Source organism: Rousettus aegyptiacus, unplaced genomic scaffold (genome assembly GCF_014176215.1).
Source record: "Rousettus aegyptiacus isolate mRouAeg1 unplaced genomic scaffold, mRouAeg1.p scaffold_m13_p_16, whole genome shotgun sequence".
Lineage (NCBI taxonomy): Eukaryota > Metazoa > Chordata > Mammalia > Chiroptera > Pteropodidae > Rousettus > Rousettus aegyptiacus.
In genome coordinates this window covers 20,918,709-20,945,272 of record NW_023416291.1, presented here as the reverse complement: position 1 = coordinate 20,945,272, position 26,564 = coordinate 20,918,709, and the positions used below count along the sequence as shown (strand labels likewise).

Genomic DNA, 26,564 nt, shown 5'->3' with positions numbered 1-26,564 from the left:
AACCACATTATCTCTAATAATATTTTAAAACAGGACATACACTTGTCCATGGCAATCTGGCAACTATATTTATTTAATGAATCTAAGACTACAGTTTAAGAATGATTATTGAACAGAAAAATTTCAATCCACTCCTCTAAAACTGTTTTTACATTTTATAATTATTTTAATGTCAGTAAAACCTGATATTTTTTTAATTAGCTACATGGCCTAGTGCTATCACTGCTTTATTTACTAATTTTATCTTGAATACAGTTTATTTAAAGTTTAGACTAACTAGCTATATTCATATTTAAGAGAACAAAGACCATAAAATTTCATGTCACTTTTTTCTGTATATAAATTAAATTACAGAAATAAAAGTGAAAGAAAGGTGCTTATGTTGGTGTTTTAGGAGACTTTTTCCATGATTAAAAAAAAAAAAAAAGTCATGTCAACTATATGTAACATTACTTTCACTTTTATTATCTGTAATAAAATTTTCCTTCTTTCAAATTACTTAAAAATCATGAATGGAAAACAAAGTTCATAACATATCTGAATCCTATCAACTTAAGGATAAATTACATTAACAATACAAGTTGATCTAGAAAATACAGTTCATGGGAAGAATAACAAGAATAAAAGTAAGCCCAGAATAATTATAAAATAGTCAAGGGACAACCAAAGTAGAGACAGGTGGAATTTGAAACACTACCTAATCTAATGCCCTTGTTTCTTTCTTTTACAGATGAGAAAACCGAGGTTCCAACAGGTAAAATCCCAAAGTTACAGAGCTCATTGAAAAAAGGGGAAAGACTAAAAATAACATAATGCATTTTTACTAAGTAGTAAAAAAATCTGCCAATATGGAAAACAAAAATTATCTAGCTCTAATGTTTTTTTTTAAGCCAATAAGCACAACACAAAGAAATATTTATAAATTAGCAATATAAACGAGGTGACATATAACAAAAAACCCAGGATGATGATGATGATGATGATGATAATAATAATATAATGTAGTTCACCCTATTTCTGGAGATATGATAAAATAATAAGATTGAAAAATATCACTATCTTATAGATACTAATGTTACTAGTGGATGGAACACTGAATCTTCAAATTCCAAATTACAAGGTAAAAAAAAATCTTGTTTCTCTATCAAGTTAAACTGGTGAAAGTGGCTAATAAAATAAGAACAAATTAAGATAAGATTAAATAAAATAAGATTAAAATTAAGTTAAAAAATTCCCTAGGCAACTGACTACAGTCAGCTGGAAGGTAAAGGATGCATAGTCTTCCTATTCCTTTCCCAAAACTCATGTAACTGGAACAAAAAGGGAAGAGAATTAAATTATGAAGAGATGTCAACATATTTTTCTTCATATAAAATGATATAAGAATAATGTATAAATTATACTAGGAAACATAGCTGAATTAAATGTAAACATTTTTCTTATTTTAATCAGTTTTAAGAAGAGATAAAAGAAGTTTAAAAGAATGATGAGTTCCTTTGTAAGTCCTGGTTCTGTAAAGATGCTCTTTTCTGTATTTTTATGTGTGTGTGTGTGTGGGGGGGGGAATGGAGAAATGCTTACTGTTATGTGGATTTAAAAATTATATATACAAATATACAAATAATTGAGATAATGTTATGACTTAGATTTAAAGTTTTGTACTGATGAAAATCAACAGGTTACAGTAATTGCATTTTTATAACTTGTTCTGATAAAGAATTAGGCGCATGAAAGTCCTCAAAGGAAAAAAAGTTATAAGGCCTACACTACTCTATATTTTTCTTAAAAAATTTCAGTGGTCAAGCTATTTTATATAATTTCATATCAAACGTAACATTTAATGGAGATCCCCAACTTCTGTTAAAAGTGACCTACAAATTCAACTATAAAATTTGAGAGCGCACTGGTATAAAATATATTAAAGAGCCAACACAATTTAAGGGCATAGCCACTCATTTTTAAAAAAAATAATTGGATTGTTGATTTAAAAATTGTACCAAATGAATACTGTTCTAATTGCCGATTTTGTTGTGATTGCTATATACCACTGAAGACCAATCCTTGTTTTCTATAACACCCAAATTCTAACAGAAACATAAGTAATTTACAGATTACAGAGCACTATAATAGATGATATGTCATTTGATCCTCACAACATCCTGTGATGTAAGTTGGGGCCATATATTAATTTATCTTCATTTTATACAGAAGAAATTGAGACTAAGAGATACGGAAGAAATTGAGACTAAGACAAGTTAAAAAACCTGTCCAGTTTATATCATAATGGGTCTTTGAATTCCAAGCCCAGTGGAATTTTCATTACACTGGACTATGGAAGTCATCCAAGTATAATATATGAATGTACCTTGGGCATGTCAGAAGCAGTATAAATATCATATGAAATTTTGATATACTGTTTCCTAAGCTTCAGTCCAATAATCTACTATTTTATCAAAAAAATTTAAGTAGTTCCTTTTATTTCATGGGGATATAGCCTAAACCAAGATAGTTACAATTTCAGTTATTTTCAGCTATCATTAAAAAAAAAAAAAACCCACTAATGAGGTAGGTTAAAATGTAGTAAAATTTTCTAATTTGAAGAGATTTTTAGAATTTTTTAAATCTGCTCTAGGAAGCAGCAAAAAAAGAAAATCATTACTAATAAAGGTTTGCTTGATTATTCATTCAACTAATAAACAAAGATCTAACTTCACATAAAACCAAGCTATTCTAAAATAGCTTTCAACTTTAAAAATTAATATAAAGTGTTGGTACAATTTTTGTATCTATATTTCTTTAAATAGTAATATGAACTATTACTATAGAAGAAATAAGCTTCATTTGGTACAATTTACTTGTTTCTTATTGACGCATGTTATTTTGGTAAAGCAAACTTTGTTTTACTTAGTTTAAATTCAGATCCTTCAAATTTCTTTGAAGTGAGACTCTCACTAGGGTAAAAGTGAATTGCATGACATAAGTTATTATTCATTTATTTATTTACTGAAAAATTTACTATCTACTAAGCCCTGTGCTAGTTGAGTTATTAATCAATTGTTCTTTGAAGCTAGTTATTGTTTGGAACTTAATATTGTCTTGGATTGTTTAATTACTGAATAAATTAAATTAAATACAATATTGGTGAAATCAAAGTATTTTTCAAAAACTTTTGATTATATAGTAACATTTCAGAGAGCACTTTATTTTCTCAGTTGTCAACTGAACAAATAAAACACTAAACATTATCATACGCCAATTACAACACAAATTAAACATATGGTAAGAAAGCTGTCTAAAATTTGTTTTGCTATAGTTCAACTGTCTCTTTTAAAAAATTCTTAATTTGGAGCACTAGTTTGATAAATAACATGGCCCAAACTAAATACTGTTATTCAAAACAATAGATTAACAATATTAATTAAATTTTGTGTAGCAAAATTAAGATACTGAATGTAACTGAAATGTCAACATAGCACTTATAATGTATCAACAGTTTAACATAGAAGCTACAAATGAATCTGTAAAAATAAGGAAGCACAAAGTTAAGATTTTCATAGTGCTGTTCACTTAACTGTCTATACTTGGCCACTTGTACAAGAAAACCAATTAGCATCTTGGCAATTGATAATATAATGCAGATGGCAATGACTAACAACATCTTTGAGCTCAAACTGGTACCTTCTATTTTAACTTCTTATTTTTGTTAAAATGTTTGTGTTGGTCCTCTCTCAGGCTGTTTTCAGGAGAGATTCTCAAACAAAAGCCTCATAAATTACTAATTTACTTATAAATGAGCTGTTATAAGTTTGGCCTTCAGAGAAAAGGTTTACTAAATGTCAGTTACAGGGAATTCCAATTCTGTCTGTTTTCAACACTCCAGTTCCAATGGGAAAGAATGAAGACAGAGGGGGAAAAAACTCTTGGGGCCAAATGTTCAAATATATCTTACGAAGAATTAATAATAATAAATATTAAGATATATGTACTTGGAAAGAAACAACATGACATACAAATTATTTTTATAAAAAACCTGACCTCTGTCCTGATAAAAGCTTCCTTTTTAACACCTAATTTTTTGGTACTTTTTGTTTTTAAAAAAAGAGTAAAAGTACATATGAATTAAACACATGTCAAGGAATGTATAATAGCTCTCAAGCTAATCTCTTAAATCCTCAATAATCTTACTTACTCCCTTATATTTCATGCTTTAGTTTTCAAAGCACTTTCATATGATTTTTCATTTGACCCCTATTTGACAACTTTGTGAGGTAGGTATTTATCTTCTGTCTTCATTTACAAACAAGGGAACAGAAGCTCAGAGAAGTTGATTTGTTAAAGGTCAAAAGCTAGCATATGACAAAACCAGGCCTCTCTGGAGTACAGAATATTTTTTAAGGTATGACTCTTGGATTACTTGCATAAGAATCACCTGTGGTATTTTTATAACTACAGATTTTAAAGTCCTACCACCTCTGAGTTACTAATAAGAATCTTTAGGAGTGGAGCCCAGAATTCCACATTATATAATGGAAAACAGAGAACAATTATATATTGGGTAAAAAGGCATATAAAAGCATAAGATTGAATCCAACTAGATTTTCACATGATATAATATGATGCCATGAGATCAACATTGGGGTAGTTTAGTTTAAAACAGCCTGCAGCCTGGCTGCAGATCAGAATCAACTGAAAACCTTTTTTTAAGAGTACCAATTCTTATCTGAATGAGAGGAAAATGTTGGGCATCAGAGGTTCCCCAAGTGATTCTTATCTGTAGTCAGGGTTGTGGACTGCTTGTTTAAATATGCTTTTCTACATAACACATCCAGTATTTTCCAGAATTTTCCTTTCCATTCTGATCAATTTCATGCCTGATAAAGTTCAAAGTTTTTATTGCAAATTTATATTTAAACATCACAAGACAAAATGTCGAACATTTTTGAGTTGATATTTTTAAGATTAAAAGATACTTCACAGCAAGACTAATCATGCTTCATTTAGCTACAATGATTTTCAGATACCCCAAATAAACCACCACTTTGGACTTAGGTTTATATATACTTCAGCTGTAAACAAGAACAATGAGGAATCTGAAAATAAGAGTGGGGGGCAAAAGCTGTAGCCTGTTTGCTACTGGGCAATGCAAGTGCAGACAGTAAACTCACTGAGATAGAAGCAGCCTGGATACCAAGATCTGGTGGCTTTCGCAAGATTACATCTCACTGTAGAAAAATACAACAATCAATACAGAGAAAACATTTTGCCATTTTGTAATTGTGGCTACCACAAAAAAACAAACAAACAAACGAACAAAAATCCTTATAAGATGTGATGCCTATCTTATTACATACCTCCATGGAATAGATCTGAACAAAAAGTTCTCTCTGAATCAATACCTCTACATGGGAAAAGATGGCTATAAATTATCCTTCCATCATGCATATGGATAAGTTATAAAAACACTGTCACTATAAGTAATATTTACAAAAGTAATAAAAACAGCTCAATTATAGGAAAAAAATGCCCATTGCTCTCCAGATCCTGTATCTCTCCGGATGAAGTTTATTTTGATAGAATTTTGAAAGAACCTTCAGTAGACTAATCAGATTATTCTGTTAATATTATATTCTATTAGCTAAAATATCCTTGCTAATTTATCAAATTCTCCTAAATTTTAAAAACACAGTTCTTTTTCACTTAGTGGAAATAAAACTACAAAGTCCTACTATTCATCTGAGAAATAAACCTTGCATAGAAAATTTCTTTAATTCTGAAATATTGTTTTATTAACAGAACGACAGAATGTTATCTCATGACTAGTTGATATTATATGAAAATTTACTACAAAGCAGTGACTACACATTTAGGATTTTTCTAAATATAAAATAATTTGGTTTATAAAAATGCTTACCAGACAAATAATTATCTCTTCATAAGCTAGGAATAAGAATTATTTATGTGACGATATAATTCTTAGCATTTTGGATGCCTTGATGTTCCAAGTTTGACATGATAAAAAAAGCAAAAATTTACTTTTCCAATGGATACAATCTGTACCTGACTGAACGCATAACAGTGAGTTACAGCTATCAGTCATGCAAAGGCAAAGAATAAAATCTTTTAAACGGCACATATTTTCCACCTTAGGACAATTTAAGCACTGGTTCCATCTTCTTCAATTACTCGATTCATGCTGGTGCCATGTGTGATGTGAGTCATAGGATTATTACTGAGATCTCGGATGCTGCTATGTCGTGACTGTTCATTGAGCCGATGAGAACTACTGTGCCTGGAGTGATCTGTTAGTCGTGACATGCTGCCATGAGGTAGTCTCTCTTCCATTCCTCTGTAACTGCAGGGAGTGTACCTAATATAGGAGAGTTTATTTTGAAACAGGTAACAGAACATATTAGAAAGTAACATTAAGATTTTTCATGAAAATGCCACATTAAGTGAAATGATTAAGAAACCAAAAGCGAAAAAGTAACAACCACCTTTGAATAGTTACAGTAATTTCATTAACACTGTAGAATTATTCATATGGTTAACCAAAAAAAAAAAAAAAAAAAAAATGGGAAGGGGAAATCTACTCATTAGATTCAGAGTTAAGGTCCTAGTGTTTGCAAAAGAACAGAAGCTATTAAGCAAAGCTGACTGATAGAGCTATGCCAAGTATGGATACTTTTCTCATTCAAATGAGTTTTGGGTAATGGGGTTGGTTCAGGGAGAGGAGGACCAGAAGAAATAAGGCACTGTCCCAGAGAGTCTAGAAAATTGGTTATAGTCAGAAGTACAGCAAACTCAAATTGTACAAAAGACTAGGAAGAAGCATATGAAATTAGAAGAGAAATTTAGTGTAACCAAAAAAAAAGTGAATGAGTTGACAAGCAATGATGATGGTGTGTGCTGACAATTTCTTTCCAGATGGCCTAGTTAACAGCTGAATTAACTATTCCAAATGGTCTTAATTACTTTTCATTAGACCTGAGGCTGTGAAGAAGCTATTTCATAGAAGGTATATCTAGTTAAATATATGTAACAACTTCCTAACACACTGTAACTTATATTTCTGCTAAAGCAAATTCTCTCAGTACCCCTAGCCCAAGCAAGACTCAGCTTTTGAGTCAATTTGGCTACACTGCTTGTTGCATGCAGTCTTCTCCATCATTGTACTTATCTTGAAAGGCAGCAGTGGGGAGCTGTTAAATTTTCTTTTGTTGCATTCCTGACACTGAACCCCCCACCAAAGGTAAGAAAATTCACACTCATACATACACCTTTTTATAAAAAATATTTAATTTAGTATAACAAAACTCAAAGAAAACTTAACTGAATATAAATTGTAACTTTAATTATTATATTAAATTTTAAGCAATGTTTCTAAAAATAGAAAGAATAGAGCAGGCCATTTCTTAAATAGTCATCAAAAAAACTAATTGTAAACAGCTGAAGGCCTACTGGCTGTCAAAACATTCATTTTATTATTCCTTCACAATTATAGCAAATTTCATGACTTGAAATTAATATGAATTTTTATAAAATTTATAAATAATTTATAAAATTAAAGATTGATTCATACACTACTGAAGTGATTTAGTTTTACAGAACTGCTTGTTAAATAATGTTTTCATTAGATCACAGAATTAAAAAATCGAGAAGTCCTTTTAAAAATGTAAAAGAAAGCATTTCTTTTGTTTCCAGTTTTAAATTGATTTTCATGTTTTAGTAAAATAATTATAATGTTTGCAAATGAAAATATTTCAGAATGAATTTGTTATTCTATTACTATTCTGCAAAGTGATTACTGCCCTAAACTGAGTGAAAAATTTTTCCAAATATGATTTGCCAGCTAATTTAAAGATCTTTTACCTCTCAATGACTCATATGTATCTATTTCCAAAAAAATGGCAAATGAAAAAAAGCAAAACATGATGCAGTTCTAGGAGTGATATTAAAGTAATTAAAAAATAAAAACACTATTAAAAATATGAATTAGGTATTTTCTCAAATGAAACCTAAATCTTTGAGTTACAAGACTCCAATAATATATTTTTCATAGGAAAAAATTACTATATTGAGTTCTATGTCTAATTATTTAAGTGAAATATATGGCTAGCCACAAAATTCTAGAATATGAAAAACCTGCCCATATGTATTAGGAAGCAATGACATAGAAAAATAAATTTAAAACTACAGTATTTAATCTAAATTGTATATATGGGCATTAACAAGTTTATTTATCTTTTGACAATCATTTAAACCACTGTGACCATTTACTCTAATACAAAATATGAAAATGTACATTAATCTTCATACAAGAGAAGGCAAAAACAATTAGGATGGTTAATTTGCTAAAAAAAAAAAAAAAAAAAATGTATGGTATATTCCATAGTCAAACAAAAGAAATTTGAAGATGACTTACTCTTTTTGATTCTCCATACTATTTGCTACCCCTGGCATCAGTAACTCCTGAATTCACTGTAGTTTCACTAGCACCTCAGGATGCACGCCCTCGCTCTCCCTGTGTCACCTACAACCCATTCGCTCATTCCCAAACCTCCACCTACCTTTTCATTCACCTCCTCTTCTACCTATCTTCTCATTTAACTACCAATTACTGATTCTTTGAGGTTGACATACGTGTCTATTTTATTTCACACAGCACTGAGATCAATAGTCATCCATCAAGGAATCTGGACTACAATGAGTATTGAGAAGTGTGTGTGCGTGTGTGTGTGTGCGCGCGCGCACACGCGCGCGCATGCCTGTGCTCTCATAACCAAAAAGCCATGAGATGATGAGAAAAAGACAGCCAAAAATAGTATTAACCAGTAAACTTAAAAACTCACTGATGCAGAAAGAAAACTCCATGAGATGGCTTTTGGAAGTGTGAAAATCCTTCTTTAGACTTTTAGGTTCAACATGGTCCTGGAATCTGACAACTCTGCTCTGAAGTTCTGGGTATGCAAAGGGTCTTACAGTATATGAGTGTTTATGTACCACATTATAGAACACCCTTAGTAGGTTGCCATTATAGTTCTGGGTCCTGAATTTCAAGGAAATGCTCACATTATTCAATAGATTTGTATTTTAATATACATATGTATATATACCTAGTACTGTGCTAGATGCTGTGGGGGAAACACAGAGATGTCTGTCACCTGATTATCATTCTTTGGAAGCTTCAAATTAAGCTAAGGAAAGACAACTAAATTGAAAATAGGTCATACCAAAATAATGATTAAAAAGCGATTAACTGCCATGGATATGGGAATTAAGCAGGCCTTAAAGGATGGGTATGATTTTGATCAAGGAGAGAGGGAGGAAAGGTCATTATAGGAAGTCATAATCTAACCTCTGGATTATGTGACACTATACTTCTATTGATTCCCTCATACATCTATAAACAATTTCTCTGAATGACATACTGGCTATTCTTCCTGTATTGTTATTACTGTATTTACCAAGGTCTTGTTTTTGGTCTGTTCTTTTTATGATGATGATGATGATGATGATGATGATGATGATTTAAGGTATTCTGTCTCACAATTTTAATTTCCAACACCTTATACTAATGATTATAAACTTTCTTATCTTAGCTCTAGTTCCATTCAGATTACAGAAGCTGAAATCCCCTATATTTAATTACCTTCGGAAATTTTCTACTCAATATGAACTTATCTTTTGTTATCATTCATTCACCCTCTAATATATTTTCACAGGCCAATGTGATCTTTCTCTTTTCTTAAGTTCTATTACATCAATCATCTCTATCACTCACTGTTTTAATTATATGCTGGCTTGCACTATCATTTAATTGATTCTTATGTATGTCTTATCTTCGCTATAAGGTTATATGCTCCTAGAATGCAGAAATTACACTTTACCTTTCTCCTATATATATTTTTATATACAGAATGCCATATGCATATAGGCATTGTGCTATAAATAACTGTTCAATCCTTACTGAAAAGGATGAGGTTAATAATATCGAATGTCAAATAATGCTTATTGTACATGGAGGCTGGTACTGACAAAACATATTCTGAAAGATTCTCTGATTCCCTCCCTCCTTATGAATGTTTTAATTAGGACCCTTAAATTACTGTAGAAATGTCCCAAATGGGCTTAAAAACCTCCTTCTCTCCTATGCTGTTGTCAAAGTGATCTTTCTAAACTACAAACCTGATTGTATCACCACAATTGCCCAAACGTACACACAATACGTTAGCCATATTCCAGTACTTAACTGTAAGCTTTCTGTCTTCCTTTCCTCTGCACATACTGTTTCCTTGCCTTTAGTTTCAAACTGCCTCCTCTGAGTTCTATTAAAAGTATCAGTGCTATGTTATTCGTGAAGTTTCCTCTGATTTTCCATGATGCATTAGACAGTTTACTTCTCTGGGATCCTAAAGCACCTTGTATATGATTTTATTATACCCACTAAAGTGTATTATAACTGATTGTTTACTCTTCTGCCTTTCGCATCTGCATCCCTAGCACTTAGAATACTTTTTATATGGGAGTGCTGAATAGAAAGAAAAAGGCAGGAAAGAGAAAAGATAGTGGTTTAAAAAACAGGTCATTGGGGATACACAGTTTAGGTGGGTAAGTAGTAGTAAAAGAATAGACAGATAAGAAATGAAGACTGAAATAGGTAGAAAGAAAATATTCAAAATATTCACTTTAAAAATCTGGCAAGGAAAGGAAAAAGAAATGGAGAAAAGATAAAAATATATCATAGTCAATGACAGACAGCTGCTTTTTAAAACAGAGTAGCTGACTCTGGCAAAAGACATCAGGTTGAGAGAAAAAAACAGAAGATCTAAAAAGAGAGTAAGTATAGGAATCATATCCTACACTAGGACAGAGAAGACTGAAAGGAAGGCTGAGATGATGGTAAAAAAATACCAGACAGTTGTAGAAACATATGTTTTAAAGTAAACAGATAATGCTTTCCATTTTAGGCATAAGAAAGGTTTCCCAAACTAGAAATCATAAAAAAATAAAACTTTGATACAGTCTTCTCTCTTGCTGCTATTAATCCATCGCTAATTCCCATCTTTTCATTTCTTCTTTCTAAATATTTTTCAGATCAGTTCTTCCTCTCTTCCCACTGCCACTGGTTTCCTATTAATTTTCACTATCTCTCAACTGAATTATTGCAAAGCAATAAGAAATTTTGAACATTGTGTCTTCATGATCAAATTTAACAAGGAAACACATCCAGCCTTCTCTCAAACAGTATTTGTATAAAAATTTCTCTGACCCCATACCCTTCCTATTTTGTAAATAAAGATTTATTGGAACAAAGCCATTCCCATTTTGGTTACATATTGTCTATGGCTGCTTTCATGTTATAACAGCATAAATGAACGGTTGCAGCAGAGGCCATATGATTCACAAAGAGTAAATTATTTACTATGTGGCTCTTTATAGAAAAAGTTTGCCAACCTCTGGACTATACTGTCTTCCCTCAGTATCCACGAGGGATTAGTTCTAGGACCCCTGGGGGTGGATACTAAAATGTGAGGATGCTTAAGTCACTTACATAAAATGATGTGGTATTTGCAGATAACCTATACACATCTTCCTGTACCCTTCAAATCATCTCTAGATTATTATAAATATCTAATACAATGTAAATGCTATGTAAATAATTGTTATATTATACTGTTTAGGAAATAATGATGAGAAAAAAAAAAGTCTGTACATCTCCAGTACAGACACATCCATCATAGGCCTAACTACATAGTATGTATCAGCAACAAAGTAAAATTTTTTCCCAAATATTTTTTATCTGTAGTTGGTTAAATCTACAGATGCAAAATTCATGAATATAGAGGGCCAACTATACCATCATATTCACATTTTACTTTAATTGTTCACTTACAATAATAATAGAAGCTAATATTAGGCACTTACTGAGATGGGCACTGTTTAAACAATTAAACACATCTCGTTTATTTTTTTACAATGTTCCTAAAAGGGCAGATATTATTATTATTTCCATTTTATAGGTGAGGAAACTAAGGGTTTTCATTCCAGATCCCATGTTTTTAAACACAACACTAATGGTGACTACACTAGCTTTCTTAATAGATTACAAGTTAAAACAAAGATTATGAAAGATTCTTAAATTGTGTAACTCTAATACAGTATACGAAATAAACTAAACTACCAATAAAACTCACCTGCCATCACGGGACCTGTGGAGGCTGCCATGGTAGCTGCTCACTTTGCTGTGGACACTCCCTGCTTTGCTCCTCTGATCATCCACCATAGCCAGCTGAGTAGAAGAAGCATGTGTGGATGTTCCTTGAGTAGAAGTTCCCCTTGATTTTCTTATAATAGGAGTATTTGGATCCCTCAGGAGGGACTGAGCAAAATCAGGTTCTTGGAGTACCTGTCGGCTCTCATTCACTATCCTAGACAACAAAACACTTAAGTTTAAGATACAGATTAACATTCCTATAAACCAACAAACAATACTTTTGTGATACACTGATGTTATCCTTGAATTTACTTGCTCTCCACATGAGTCTTTAGGATAGATATAAGGTAACATTGTTGACAGAGGAAAGAACATAACAAAAATCTGTATCAATCTATCCCCTAAAGTGATATGATGGAAAGAAGACTAGGTTAGAATAAGAAAAATCAGGATTTTAGCTCCAATTCTATCAGTAAATATGTGATTTTAAGCAAGTCGTTATTTATTTTCCTTTATTTTCTTCATTTATAAAATGAAGGATACAATTTAATGATTTCTAAAAAGTCCCTTTCGGCTAAAGAATTTTGATTCGCAAGGACACTGAAATATTACGAAGTTATTACTATAAAGTAGAAAAATTGTTTTATTGCATGATTTATGGAAGCAGCGAAGGCCTCATTGTGGCATAGATACAACGTTTTTTAACTTGTAAGAGCAGTTGTTTTAAGGCTGTAACATGATTCTATGGCAGAAGTTGTCTAGTGCTAGAATAAACATGAGTGGTCATAATAAGAACAAAGCATATAAAAAATTATGAAAACGTACGATTAATTCCCAGGCATATTAAAGGATAAGAGAAAAAAATTAGGATGATAAATTATTGCCAAGAGCAAAGGTTTTCAACGGCTATGAAAGTGTTAAAACATATCGTTGTTTATGATGGACAAAGCAGTAATTAAATTAAATGGATGCAAAAATCAGTGTCTCAGTTTATGTGACTATGAGAATCAGAGTTAAAGTTAAAATAAGATAAACAATTAATTCCATTAAAAAATACTCCAACATGTAAAGATTGGATCATACAGTAAGTACATATATTCTGTTTTCAAATTACAAAAGCACTGTTGTTTTTAGTGCTAGAATGAAAGGGCTGAAGGAAGACTAATATTTGTTGAGGAAATGCATTGTGCCAGGTATTTTAAATGTATTCCCCTTTGATCCTTCTTAATAATGTTTTTATTATGGAGACTAATATCCTAAGAAGACATTTCTAAGAGGATATTAGGTATCTTTTTACCATGATACTCTAACATGCAGCATGGCAAACTATAAATTAAAATACTTTCTTAAACGTATTCCATTTTATCTTCTGATACCATTTTTCTGTTTCGGCATTAACGTGTACTGCATCAGAATGGAATAACATGCTATCTTTTAAAATCATTTATGGTATACTTGGAAGAACAATGAATAAATGGAATTGGAAGTCTAATCTAATACCTGTATAACTTTGGCCAAAGCACTTAATTTCTCTGTTTCTCAGTTTTCTTAATTTGTAACACAGAGATGTTAACACATACCAATCCTCACAGGATAAAAGAATATATACAAAAGCATTAATTTGTTTTTAATTTTAAGGAATTATAATTTGGATTTTAAAAAATAAATACTGGCCTTTTGTCAAATATTCTGAATTTATAAGGCACAGATCTTAAGCCCAATTCTAGTTAGCTATCACTCAGAATAACTTTTTAGCTTTTAAATAATATGTTACTATGACAATCTTAACTGATGGCAGCTGAGGTTACAATTTTGTTGTAATAGCTCTTCCAAATCCAAATTATTTTAATGGAAGCAACGCAAAAAAATTTATGTGAATGCGAAGTTTGTAAACATTGTGCTAATTTACTTCAACTTACTCTTTTTTCCTACGACCATGAAAAAAACTGGCCCATTCAAAGCATGTCTTTTTGCTTCCAACCCAAAAAATGGAGGGAATACCAACTATGAGAGCCATCAGGTATTTCATCAGAAAGAGAATCAGATCCGGACGACTCATGTGAGTGACCTACAAGGTGGGAAAGAAAAATATGCTGAGGATATAAAAAGAACTTTCTATTAAAGGCTATTATAATATCACTTAATAAAATAATAGTAAAATAATTCTACAAATTTGATGTTTTCACTTATACAGTTCTATAATTTTCAAGGTATATGGAAAAGACAAACTCTTGAAAATTTGACAATAAATTTATAATCTGTATTTGGGTTACATATTTTTATTAGCTCACATTGGATATCTTTTAAAGATAAAGATTATTGTAGAAATAAATCATGAATAGGAATAGAGAGGCTCAAGTAATACCTATATATTCTTCTTGGCCAATTTTGCTAGTCCTATCGTTGGTCATCACAATATAAAATTAGGAAAATTAATCTTTTCCTCATATTTTATTAATTCCTGTTGTTATCTTTAATATGCCTTCCCTCTACCTACTTCATCTTTACTCTGCTGGCTCTTTCCAAGCTTCCTCTTTAACCTCTGAGTTATTTATAAGTGCATTTTCTAGTTTTTAGTCAGATGAGTTTTTCAAAAACTTCTTTTTATTGCTGGTTTCAAGTTTAATTATTGAGGTCAGGGAACATGGCCTATAGAGTCTAGTAGCCTTAAATTTTGGAGACTTCTTTTGTGATTTAGGATACGATTTTTATAAGTATTCCTTGTGTACTCAAAAACAACATATATTCACTATTTGTTGAGTACAAAATTTTCTACATGTATTAGATCACCTTCATTAGTTGTGCTGTTCAAATATCTCCTATATTCTTGACAAATTTTTTGTTTACCTACACATTTTAATAGGGGTATGGTCTCACATAACTGTGAACTCATCAGTTTTTCTTCTAATCCTATCAGTTTTCATTTTCAAGTCTCTATGAGGTGTTATGTAAATTCAGTAATGCTCTAGCTGTTCATTTTACTTTATTAATGCTCTTCACCTTAAACTGTATTTTACCTGACATTAATAAACATTAGCTTTTCACTTCACACCAGCACATTTTTCCAGGTGTATCTTTTCCTATTTAACAAGGTATTTCTTTCAAGTCATCTGGGTTATACTGCTTCTTTCAAGCAGTATATAGTTTACTCCCATGAAAATGTAAAGTCCGTGAAAAGGCTTTTTCCTTGTACTATTTTATCTCCAGAGACAGACCAGTTTCTGGCACATATTCGGTGCTCAATAACTACATACATACACTTAAAATATATACTTATACAGTTCACCCTTGAACAACATCAGGATTAGGCATGCCAGACACCTGCCCAGTCAAAAACTCACATAATTTTGACTCCCTAAAAACTTAACTACTAATAGCCTACTGCTGGATACCTTACCAAGAATATAAACTATCAATTAACACATTTTTTACATATGTTATATGTATTATATACAGTACTCTTAAAATAAGTCAGCTAGAAAAAAAGAAAATGTCACTAATACATTTACAGTATTTAATGAAAAAAATCAAGTATAAGTGGACCCACACAGTTCCAACTTGTTTTGTTCAAGGGTCTGACCCTGTATTGTTCAAGGGTCAACTATACTTGATTTTATTAGAAAAAAATTAGTTAAACTTATTCAGCACTTGAACAAGACAATGCTCCTAGGACACTTTAGCTCCCTATATTACGTGTTATTATTTTTCAGAGATTGAGAATAATCTTTATAAAAATAATTATTTTTATTATCATTGTTAATTAATGTTTCCAAAAATGCATCCTACTCCTACCTTTAGGTTTCCTTTTCTTCTTGCTAACAAATGCCCTTCAAAAATTCTTAGAGGTATACCAAAGATAAATTATTTTAGTTTTTGCCTTAAATGGTAGTTTAGATGGGTATAGTTATCATCTCTCAGCATTTTAGAGATATTAGTTCATTGTCATTCTACATTATATTGTTACTTTTGAGAAGTCTGTCTAGTTGATAAACTTGTAGAGATTTATTTCTTCTCTCTGGTACTTTTAAGTTTCTCTTGATCCTTTTGTTTCATAGTTGCAATAAATGTTTCTTGTTGTGATTTATTTTTATTTTCCTGCTTAGTATACTTTTAATCTGAGGACTTAAATTTTCAATCCTAGAAAATTCTCATACATTAGCTCTTTTGTTGTTGCTTCTTAGTCATTCTTAGGGCCTCTTATTTATAACTCCTGTCAGATATATATTGAAGTCCCTCGATCTATTTTTTTATGTCTCTTAACTGCATAATTATATAATTTTCAGTATTATATGTTCTATATTCTGCATTCTAGGTCACTAATTCCTTCTTCAACCATATCTATTTTAGAATTCATTCTATCTACCAATTTCCATAATTTCATTTCTAAGATGCCTAATTCATTCATATACTTGTCCATTCTTATTTCATTTCTGCTGATTTATCATAATTTCATATTTTTTAAAAGGGTTTATTATTTATCTTTTGGAGAATCCTAAACATACTTACTTTAAATATGTATTTAAAAGTTATTTTACTACTTTCATTTCATATGGGAGTGGATCCATCTTGTGATTGTTGATTTTGTTGGATATGTTTCTTGGTTTAGTTTTCTTCTTTTCTTAGTTGTGCTTTGGAATTTTTGTTTGCAGATCTTGAATGAGAATTCTCCCTCTCTTCTCCTATTCTCCTTTTCTCTCTCTCCCTCCATCTCACCTTGTCTCATGATTTTTTGTCTTCACCAGTGCCCATCAGAACCTAGTCAAACAATAGTGACTGAGGACTCCAGACATTATTCGCTTCTATAGATTCAGGCACTGAATCACTGAAGTTGGGCTTATGTATTGCTCTTAATGCTGTATGTATGCCCTCCCACCTCTCTATGTAAGTATTTTTATATTTTAAGTGTAGCTTCAGGGAACACTTGGTAGTACCTCTTATATAAACTTCCTTTAGGAGCAGGGAAGCCACATTCCCAAATTCAACTTTTAATCAGTGAACCTAATTCTGGTCTCCTGATTTCCATGTGACATTTTTACTTCCCAATACCCCATTGAAACTGAATGCCCAGTCACCTCCAGCCACTTCAGACCTCATGTCTGGTAGGCCTATGATTTTCTCTAGTTATTATTTTGCATTTCTATTCTCAAATTAGTTTATCTTGTCTTTTTTGATTAACTAAAATTTTTTCTTATTCTGTGTTATCTATAATTGGCACATGATTATAGTTGGTCTGGCAAATGCAAAACATGGAACTTAAATTACAATCGTAACCTGAAATTAAGGGAGAATTCCTCTAAAATTTACATAAAAATTAACCGATAAATATTATGGATCACCTACTCCTCTAAGAATAAGACTTTTCAAAATCCCATGAGAAATATACGACAGAAGTAAATAAGGCTTAGTTAGTATTCCCGCCAAGCTAATAATCTAGATAAAAATTCAAATTAAAGAACCACAGAAAAGTTAAAACTACAATTAAGAAGCAGATGAAGAGACACTAAAGCAGATCATAATTAACCTCATTAACAAATACGTGGCTTTTTTTTTTTTTACACTTTTAGGTAGCATCAAGTATTGATGACCATCTTGTACTTTACAAACCTTTTATCTCCCTGGCTTCTGTAATACTGCAGAGTCATGATTATTCTACTGATCAGGCATTACACTTTGTTGTTGACTTCCTACTTCTGCTCTTTTGCTCTTTTCTCCACCACTATTCTCTAGACTGAAGTTCTTCAAGTCACTCTTCTATTCTCTCTCTCTTTATACTCTCAGCTAATCATTTAGACTTACTCGCCATCAAGTCTTACTATTTACCTAATGAATGGACTTTCAAGTTAGTTGTTCTATAAGAATACAATTAGTATGGCAGTACTAATAAAATGCAAGGTTGTCTCTTCCATGTTCAAATAGCTCTAGCTATTCTGCCCATTTGTCCTTCCGTCCTCTGGAGCTATAAAGAAAACAGCTACCATTCCGGAAGTTCCAGTCAATTCAATGAGATACCCTGTCAGAAGTAAAACTTTAAAAAACAGTGTAAGTACTGGGAACAAAGAAACAATAAGACTATTCAGAAAATTCAAGAGAATCAACTGAAAAAACAAGTAGAAACAATCAAAGGGTTTAGCAACTAAGTTGGACAAAATAAATATATAAGAATCAAATTTTTCTTATACATAATCAATAACCAGATAAGAAATATAACAAAAACAATTTAATGTATAGTATCAATAAAAACTATAAAACACCTAGGAATAAACCTAGTAAGAAAAAGAAAATGACAAAACTCTATTGAAAGACACACAAAAAAACTGAAGTAAAGAAATATTCCATGTCTCTACATACAAAGACTCAATGTTTTAATGATGTCAATTTAATTACCCCCCAGATTAATCCTATACACTTGATATAATCTGCAAATATCAATAGGACTTTTCATAAAACATGAAAAGTTAAGTATATAAAAAAAGCATTTTACATAAATGGGAAAAAGATAGATTAATAAATGATGTTTGGATAGTTGGCAATCCACTTGGAAACAAAATAATTTAGGTACCACCTCACACAATAAAAAAAAAAATTCTAGACAAATAAAAATAAATCATAAAAATATAAAAAGAATAAAGAACATTTTTATAAAGGGGGGTGTAACAGGCTTTTTAAAAAGAGTAATATGAAGCAAACCATAAAAGGAAAAAACTGACAGTTTTGCTTACTAAAAACTTAAAACTTCTGCAGAACAAGAAATCATAAATCAAATTAATAGACTAATAACTGAGTAGGAATGTTAACTGTATTATCTATCAATAAAGCAAACCCAAGGAAAAGAAATTGAAAAAATTAATAAAGATAAAATGAATTAATTATAAGAAAAAAGAACTAATAAACCCAAAAGTTAGTTATTTGAAAAAAAAAAATCCTGATCAAAACAACAGAGAGAATGCAGAAATGATAAGTAAACAGATACAAAGAAAACAAAACTAGTAAGATATTACTTTGCTCAATTTCATGTAATCAACTTGAAAACTAATAGGAACAAATTATAAGAAAATAAAAAAAATAAAACTGACACCAGAAACTAGCATAAAATTGTACCTACTTCAACATACTCCATAAGACAATAAAACTATGTCTCATTTGTGAAGTTTTATGCAAAGAGAATTCAACAGCAAATTCAAGACAGTATTAGATCACTAAGGAAATATATACAATAATTTCCATGTATGCCAAAAAGTCATTTGATAAAATTAAATATCCAGTCTTGATTTTTTAAAATTGTAATAAAATACTAACAGGTGATAAGCTCTTAAAGTGACAAAATAAATCCATTTCAGTCCCAAAGCCAATCATGCTTAATGGGAACACCAAAGGTTACTAAATATTCTCATTAAAGTTGGGAATACAAGAAGACAATCTACCACCACTTTTAATGGTTTCAACAGTTCTGACTGTAATTAGACCAAAAAAAAAGTTTTAACTATAAAGAAAAATCATTATTTATAAATAATATAACTTTATAAGAGAATAAAGTAAAAACTATCATAAATCATAGCAAGACTGTTAGGTACAAAATAAAATATGGAAATCACTTTCAGATATATAAATAACAATTTGTAAGTAAAAGAAAGAAAATTCTTCATTTGCCATTGTTATGGGCTGAACTGTGTCCCCCTAAAATTCATGTTGAAGCCCTAATTCCTAGTACTTCGATATGTGACTTGTTTGTACATAGAGCCTTAAAAGAGTAATTATGGTAAAACAAAGTCATACAGGCAGGACGGGAAGGGGGAATCCTAAACCAACCTGATTGGTGTCTTATAAGGGGACAAAGACGGCAGGGATACACACATAGAAAAAAGACTGTGAGAAAACAGTGAGAGAGTGGCTGTCCAGATGCCAAGAACAGAGGCCTCAGAAGAAATCAACCCTGCTGGCACCTTGATCTTGGACTTCCAACCTCCATTACTGTGAACAAATAAATTGCTGTTATTTAAGCCACCCAGTTCGTGGTATCTTGTTTTGGCAGCCCTAGCAAACTAATACATCCATAATAACGAAAGGGATAAAACACCTAGGAATAAATTTAATAAGAAAAATGAGTGATGTATCAGAGGAAGCTTTAAAATGCACTCTCCTTATAAAAAATGTTCTTGGCTAGGATGAATCACTATCATAAAATGCAAACTTTCCTTGATTTAGTCGTTAAATTTAACATAATTCCAATAAAAATACAGCTATCTGGGAATTAAGATTTTAAAGTTTGAATAAAAATCAAACAAGACTAAACAAGAAAACACTGTAAGAGAAATATATCATTCAGCTATAATAAAAATGTGTAATATCGGGGCATGGACAAAGTTTTAGTATTTAATATATGTGATATTTCTAACCATTCAGGAAAAGATGAATTATTTAATAACTGGATTCTGTATAAGTATCTAGAAAATGTTCCCCTTTTCAAAAGGAAGAATTTTACTTTTCAGGAACTTCATATTGCTCATTTTCAAAGAGAGTCACATAAGAAAACAAAAACGTTATCCTCCCCTCATCCTAAAAATAAATAAGAGCATAAACTTTCTTTTCAAATCATGACACTTTAAGTTTAGCATCCGAAGTGAACAGAAAAGGGAAAAATGCATTTACTGTATATTTTAGATTTCTTTAGTCAGGTTTCTCCCCCATGTGATATTAGTATTTCTTCTTTCAATTCATACTACCAAGAATAAAATAAAAACTAGGAAAAAAATATAAGTCTAGTGGTTGCATACTATATCTCATGAAGATGAATTCCTAGTAGATCAAAAATTCAAATGTAAAAACAAAACAAAACAAAAATAGAAACCATAAAGTTCAAATGAAGTTTTCACACTCTCAGGGTAGAGAATGACCTTCTCAGTGCGACACATAATCCAGAAGCCATAAAAGTAAACATAGACAAATCTGAATACATAAATAAAACTCCAACATTTCTGCATGGCCATAACTTCCATAACAATAGCAAAAAGACAATTCAAAGGCATGAAATTGTTGCAAGCATTAATGGCGGATAAAGGGGCTAATTTTATTAATAAAGAACACCTACGTATAAATAAAAGCCTAGCATCTAAACAAAAATAGGCAAAAGATATGGATAGTTTATAGAAAATGAAATACAAATATGAGCTCAATCTCACTCATAACTTAAAAGATTACATGATGGTTCTATTTTTCAGCCTATCAGATAAAATCCAAAAATCTGACAGCACACTGTATTAGGTAGTGTGTAGAGAAACATACTTGTACATTGCAGATGAGAATGTAAATTCATATAACCTCTATAAAAGACAATTTGTCAATATTTATGAAACTTATGCCCTTTTTGAAACTACTATGTTATATGCCAATTATATCTCAACAAAAAATTATACCCTTTGATCAAAAAATTTTTTTAAAAATTTACACTATAGATATATTCACACATATGTAAAATGATGTATGTACAAAAATTGTTTGCAATATTAAAAATGATATATTTATTCAGTCAATAGCATATTATGAGGTCATAAAAAAATGAGGAAGCCTTTTCTCTTGAGGTACTGATCTCCAAAATTAATTGTTAAGTGACAAAAAAGATAGAGAAGTGTATACAGTAACAACCATTTAAGTAAAAAAAAATGAGAAAAGGAATTTACTTGCTTGTATATGCATAAGCATAAGCATCTCTGAAAGGATATATAAATTCTTTGTAACATTTAAGTTACCTTTGGGAAAGGTACTGGAAAGTTGGGAAAAACAGGTAATATAAGAGGAGACATTTTCTCACATACTTTTATAGCTTTTGAGTTTTGAACCCCATGAATTATTATCTATATAAAAATAAGAGCTGGGCAGAGTCTGAGAAAACACCCTCACTGTTGAGAGAGTGAAATATAAACTGGTATAATCTTTCTGGTATACAATCTTGTAATACTTATGAAAAATTTTACAGTGTATACCATTTGATCCAGAAATTCTATTTTAAGAAATATAGCCTAAAGAAATAATAGGTCAATCATAGGGAAGTCTAAATAAATTACAGTACATCTAAACAACCAAATAAGCAGGCATTCAAAAATGATAATATAAACTGAAAAAAGGTTCAAATGTACAATGGTTTATAGCATCTGCCAATTTTTGTGGTGTAAATACACTAACCATGGCTACTTTCAAGCTACTGATGTGATATCACTAAATGTGAAGTCACAAAGAGATATGCACAATTGTCTCTAGTGAGCCTATATGAACCAGTACATCTAGTACACTCCTAGGTGTAGACTAATGTGTCAAATATGATCACATTTATATTTTAAAATTATATATATTTATAACATTCTTTATATATAATTTTTAGTGTGTTTTGTTGCACACCATTATGTATTATTCTGGTTACCTACTTCTGTATAAAAAACCACAGCAAAACTTAATGGCTTAAAACAAGAATTTATTATTATCTGACAGTTCTTAAGTTGACTGGGCTCAGCTGAGTGACTCTGCCTTGAGTTTTCACATGTAACTAGTCAGATGACAGCTAGGGCTAGAGACATCTGAAAGTCAGACCGAGCTGGACATACATATAAAATGGCTTCTTCACTCAAATATCTTGTATCTCAGCTAGGACTGCTGGAAAAGGTGGAAGCTGGCTGGGGATCTCTCTCCCTTTGTTCTTCCCTCCTTCCCTTCATGCAGCCTTTCCATACAACTGATGAATAGCTTGGGATTCCATACATCTTGTGGTTTCAGAGCATCAGACTTGCTATCAGAGGCTGGCTTCTCACAGACCAAGCATTCTAAGATAACTTGGCAAAAGCTACAAAAGCCACAAGACTTCTTAAGACTTAGCCTCAGGTCATGCCTAATCGCTTCTGCTAGTTCTACTAATCAAAAGAAGTCCTTACTGTTGAATTGTACATTTGAACCTTACTGAATTTCTTTAACCAATGTCATCACAATAAAAAGTAAATTAAAAATAAATAAATAAATAAATAAAAAGAAGCCACAGGGCTAGCCCAATTCAAGGAAAGAGACTACACAAGGGCAACAAGTGTGGTTCATTGGCTGGAGCAGGAAAGCCAGGGGAGCATGTCTCCAAAGAGCAGCTACTAAAATATCAGAAAAACATACAGAAAAATGTAAATGTGATTTTATTGATGGAGAGGCATATTTTTCCTCTGAGCATGTTTTATATTAATTTTATCCTGATATTTTGAAATATTTTAAAGTGGAGAAAACTATGTAATCAACATTTACAAAACATATTTAACTAGGAAAATTAAAGGAATACCAAAAGCTCACATGATACAGTGTAAATGGATTATGGTAGATAGCAATAATATCTACCAATAAATGTTCTAAAGATAAAATGCTCTGAGAAATTATCAAAAATTATATTGATATTTAATATATAGTATATAGTGAATATCATAAGTATCTAACACTAACTATAATGATGAATTAGAAAACATGATGATGAACTATAAATGAATCAATGCTCATTTACATAACACACACACCCTCTTGTGACTTCCTTATATTCTCTGTTACGACACATTACTTCTTAATGACAGATTTTCACGTAATACTGAGAACAAATACATGTAGCATATAAAATGTATTTGAAACATGTAAAGTTAAAACAACTAATAAATGCTCAAACATGTGGAGCACTACTGTCCCAGACTAAAAGATAATTCATCAAATAGTCTGTGGTAACATAAAATTTGGATATCAGATAATCTTCTTTGGAAACTCACATACGCATTTGCATATTAAAGGCTTTAAGAAGTCATGAAGTAAGGAACTGTTTATCTTTGTTCATCTCAGTGTCTCCTATGCTTGCTATACACGTAAATTTCCCCATATGAAAATTAAGGGGCTGGAATATGTAGTTAAATTCTAAGGTTTATCCTAATAGCCTATTAATCTTTAAAATTTTTCTAAGGGAAATAGAGACTTGTTTTTATTGTCTACCTTTGCTCTAAGAGTTATTTTCCATTTCTATGATTTAAAAATCTATCATGCCAGTTAAAATATACGTGAGTTCCTGAAAAAGTAGAGGCAGGCAAGGGAAAGAATGTGATTGTGAGAAGCATGCTTTAAATCACATCTGCTTATATGCAATAAATGGTAATGAAACAATGACTGATTAAAGAAGAAAAACAATCACTTGTAAAGATACAGCTTATATAAACTGATGTAATGTGGCCTAATGAAGAGGAAGAGGACAAGAACCCAAAATTAAAACTAATAAAATTATAATCAAAGTATAGACAGAGATTTAAACAGAGTTGAGCATAGAATTAGAGGTATTGTGTGATGTGAAAAGAAGCAATGTGAGCATCAAATCACTTATAAGAGGCTTGAACTTAATGACTTTGGGGATACCTTCAAATGACTGACCATCTATAGTCTAAAATACCCTTCTTCAGAGGTCTTATACAGCTTAATCCCTTTATTTACATATGTGGAATCAAAGTCTGGGGAAATACTTTGCTCAAGATCACAAAGCTGATTAATTCAGTCACTAAAATACTTAGTGCCTACTATGACCTGATTCAAGAGCTATACCAGTAAATGACTTTTTGAGCTTACCTTCTAGAGAGGGGGAGGAGAAAGGGAAGGGTCAACTATTGTCGATAAACAAGGAAATAAAGAAATCTTATAATTTCTGGTAATCATAAACTCAGAACTAAAGCAAGTTAAGGAACAGAATAGCATTTGGGCTGTAGTGTGGTGGATAGGGCATGTATTTTAGATCCCCTATCCATCTAGCAGGCAGAAAGTAGTCAGAAAAGGCCTTAGGACATGACATTTAAGGAGGGATTTAAAGTATATTCTGCAGCAAAAGTATTTCAACAAGAAGGAACAGGAATAGTAACTGTTAGCTCTGAAAAACAATAACAAGGAGACCATTGTAGCTAGAGCTGAGCACACAAGGAAGAGAATGGTAAGTCAAAAAAGTAGGCAGGGGCCAAATTATATATGGCCCTGCAGGTAACTGTAAGGATTACAAATTTTTTTCTAAGAGTAATGGGGAGCCATTAAAGGATTTTGTTTTAAGGAGTAACATGATGTTATTTTTAAAGAGATCACCCTGGCTACTATGTTGGAAATAAACTGTAAAGGAACAAGAATAGAAGCAAGCAGATGAATTGGTAGGCCACTGTGGAAGTATCAGCTTGAACTAAGGTAGAAATGAAGATGGTGAGAAGTTGATGGATTGTGTGTGATGAGGTATGTGAGAAAGATGGCTCAAAGATGGCTCCAAATTTGGTCTGAGCAAGTTGTGAAGGACGATACCATTTACCGAATGGGGAAGAACTGGGGACAGGATGTAGGAAGAGTGTTTAAGGAGAAAAATTAAGAGTTCTGTTTAGACATGTTAAGTTGGCAATACCTTGTAGCCTTCCAATGCAAATGTCATGTGTCTGTATGTCTGGAACTCAGAAAGTTGGGCTATACAGTCTAAAACATGGAACTATATAAGATTACCTCGAAAAGAGGGAAAGGGAAAGAGAGCCTAGGCGAGAAACCATATCTTGTTACTTCTACAGTGTTTTAAACTTCATGGTACTGCCTTTCATAAATTAAAAAATACTATCTACATAACAGAAATACTTGAATTAAAGGGGAGGAGTGCTCAAAACAAAATCAGTTAAGAATAGTGACAACCAAAACCTTCAATTAGGCCAGGCAGTACAAAGGAGAATTGGAGGACAGAGGGATGGAACATGGAACATTTTGTATAATAAGGTTCTGGTTAAAGCCAAAATTCCAAAAAAGACAACTCAATACCTGCTTATGGTAGAGATACAGTGAAAAAGCAACTCAAGCAACATCTGTTTCATGAACATGCCATAGGCAAAGAGGGTCAAGACACTGAGGAAGAATAGTCAAGCTATTGCTATGAGGAAAGAAGTTTTCCCCTATAAATGAGGAAAAAGAAAGAGGAAGGAGAATGCATTATCATCTAGTTGTAAATCACACAGGGAACACAAAAAAAATTCAGGCAGTTAGTATGTAAAACAGGACATATACTAGCTAGAAAGGCAAAGCCCACTAGAGAAAATATTTAAATAAAGGACAAGAATACACTGTTTAGTTTTTATTTTAAAATAGCTCTATAATGAACTAAATGCCTATAGATTTTTTGAGGGAAAAAAACCCCACTAAATATGTTTCTCATGTAATTAAAATGGATAAATGAGAAACTTTAAAATATTCTATTCTATAATTGTCCTTTAGAAACACTATATTCTTGTCAATGTTAAAATATATCACCTTACCAATTGAAAGAACTCACCTGATATATTTCTTTGATCTATTTACTGGG

The 26,564-nt window shown here is 31.5% G+C and overlaps 1 protein-coding gene across 4 annotated transcripts in view; it reads right to left on the bottom strand.

Moving 5' to 3' along the window:
• Positions 1-3,173: 3,173 nt before the first annotated feature.
• The window catches only part of FZD3 (frizzled class receptor 3), a 69,477-nt gene continuing 46,086 nt past the window's right edge, over positions 3,174-26,564 (bottom strand). For all 4 annotated transcript variants that reach the window (XM_016144660.2, XM_016144662.2, XM_016144661.2 and 1 more), the window contains 3 exons: positions 14,134-14,282; positions 12,195-12,428; positions 3,174-6,367 (listed from right to left, as the gene is read on the bottom strand). In XM_016144660.2, coding sequence (XP_016000146.1) covers positions 6,154-6,367; positions 12,195-12,428; positions 14,134-14,282 — 597 coding nt within the window. In that variant the 3' untranslated portion in view covers positions 3,174-6,153. The remainder of the gene's footprint in view (positions 6,368-12,194; positions 12,429-14,133; positions 14,283-26,564) is intronic.